Source organism: Crocuta crocuta, unplaced genomic scaffold, assembly GCF_008692635.1.
Source record: "Crocuta crocuta isolate KB4526 unplaced genomic scaffold, BGI_CrCroc_1.0 scaffold613, whole genome shotgun sequence".
Lineage (NCBI taxonomy): Eukaryota > Metazoa > Chordata > Mammalia > Carnivora > Hyaenidae > Crocuta > Crocuta crocuta.
Window position 1 is genome coordinate 1,482,818 of NW_027528880.1, and position 1,370 is coordinate 1,484,187.

Below are 1,370 nucleotides of genomic sequence, written 5' to 3' on the forward strand. Positions count from 1 at the left end.
GCTGCCACAGATGCCAGCTCCACACACGGTTCTGGGCTTGGATCAAGGCCAAAGGCAGCAACAGCCCAGAAAGGGTGAAGGGTCAGGTGCGGGGGGACAAGGGCTTGCTGAGGGCTCAAAGGGCCCACATCCCCATGAGGCTAGGTCCCCATCCTGTGCTGGGTCAGGGAGGGGCACTGATGGCCTCTGAGCAGGAGTCCTTGCTGGACCCCTGCTCTGACCTCTGTGGGTACAGCATGAACCCCTCCGTATCAGTTCTTTGCTGCAGGCCCACTCAGCGGGAGCCCCCTGGCAAGGGTGGGGGCTAGTCTGAATTCTTTTAGCCCCCACCTCTGGAGCCCGCTAGGGTCCAGGAGGGAAGAAAAGAGAGAGGTGGTCAGGTTCCAGGCTCTGCAAAGAGCTTGTGTCCGGGAGAAGAGTAAGTTCTTTAAGGGGAGTCCTATCCAGAAACTTGGGAGACTCTTCAGAGTCCAGAGGGTTTGCAGGAAGTGGGTTTGTCAGAATGGGACACGGGTGTCCCTGTATGTATGTGTGTGTGTATAAGGGGGATCGATCTGAGCCGAAGAGGTCATTCAGGGCGCAGAGCCGATTTTCTGGGGGTTAGTGCAGACCTCGCCGGGGGTCTCCCTTCCCCCGTCTGTGCCCCCGGGCACCTCTTCGGCACAGCTGGTCCCAAAGGCTGCCTTTGGCTCGCGAGGTCACTCTCCTTGCCCGGAAGGCCACCCTACCCACCCTCTGATCCCTGGTGGGATGACCTCCAATCCGGGGTCATTTCTCCCACCTTCTCCCTGAGATTGCTCTTACTTCTGGAGGTGTGACTTGCCCTGTCAGATCCTTACTCCTGTGCCCTCGGACTGGGGACTCTCGCAGACTCGCAGGTGGCCGGGTGACAGCCCCAGGGTTTGAGGGATTAGGAGGGTCTGCCCAGTGGGACCGTGTACTTTGTTGGAGGGGCCCCGCTCTGTGTGACATCAGCTGCAGTGAAGGCAGTACGCATACCCGCCCCCCTCCCTCCCGGGGAACCTGGACAGAGAGAGCACAACGACCTGGGGGAGCTTGGACAATGAGAACTTTATGTGGGGGGGGGGCTCAGTCGCACACTGCGGGTCGCCGTCAGCGGGGGAAGATGCTGCCGTCAGTTTTCTCCTCCAGGATGGTCTCCACGCGCCTCCTCTGTGGGTGAGAGTGGCTGGGGCCAGGCGTGCGGGGAGGGGGTCGGGGCCCCCACCCCCTCCCGGGCTTGTGGGCACCTCGTGACGGTCCAGGGGGTCCGGGATGCGCGTGGGCTTCAGCTGCGGCGGTAGGAACAGCTCCAGCCGGATGGCGGCGCGCGCGGACTTCTGCTGCAGGATGAGCAGCGAGATCTCCTC

General features: G+C 62.2%; 1 protein-coding gene across 1 annotated transcript in view; it reads right to left on the bottom strand.

Annotated features, from left to right (window-relative positions):
- Positions 1–1,055: 1,055 nt before the first annotated feature.
- Positions 1,056–1,370, bottom strand: part of LKAAEAR1 (LKAAEAR motif containing 1) — a 1,757-nt gene continuing 1,442 nt past the window's right edge. The window contains exons 4-5 of the mRNA XM_077756890.1: positions 1,251–1,370; positions 1,056–1,173 (exon numbers count right to left, since the gene is read on the bottom strand). The exon at positions 1,251–1,370 is cut by the window's right edge and continues 18 nt beyond it. Of these exons, the coding sequence (XP_077613016.1) occupies positions 1,114–1,173; positions 1,251–1,370 (180 nt within the window). The 3' untranslated portion in view covers positions 1,056–1,113. The remainder of the gene's footprint in view (positions 1,174–1,250) is intronic.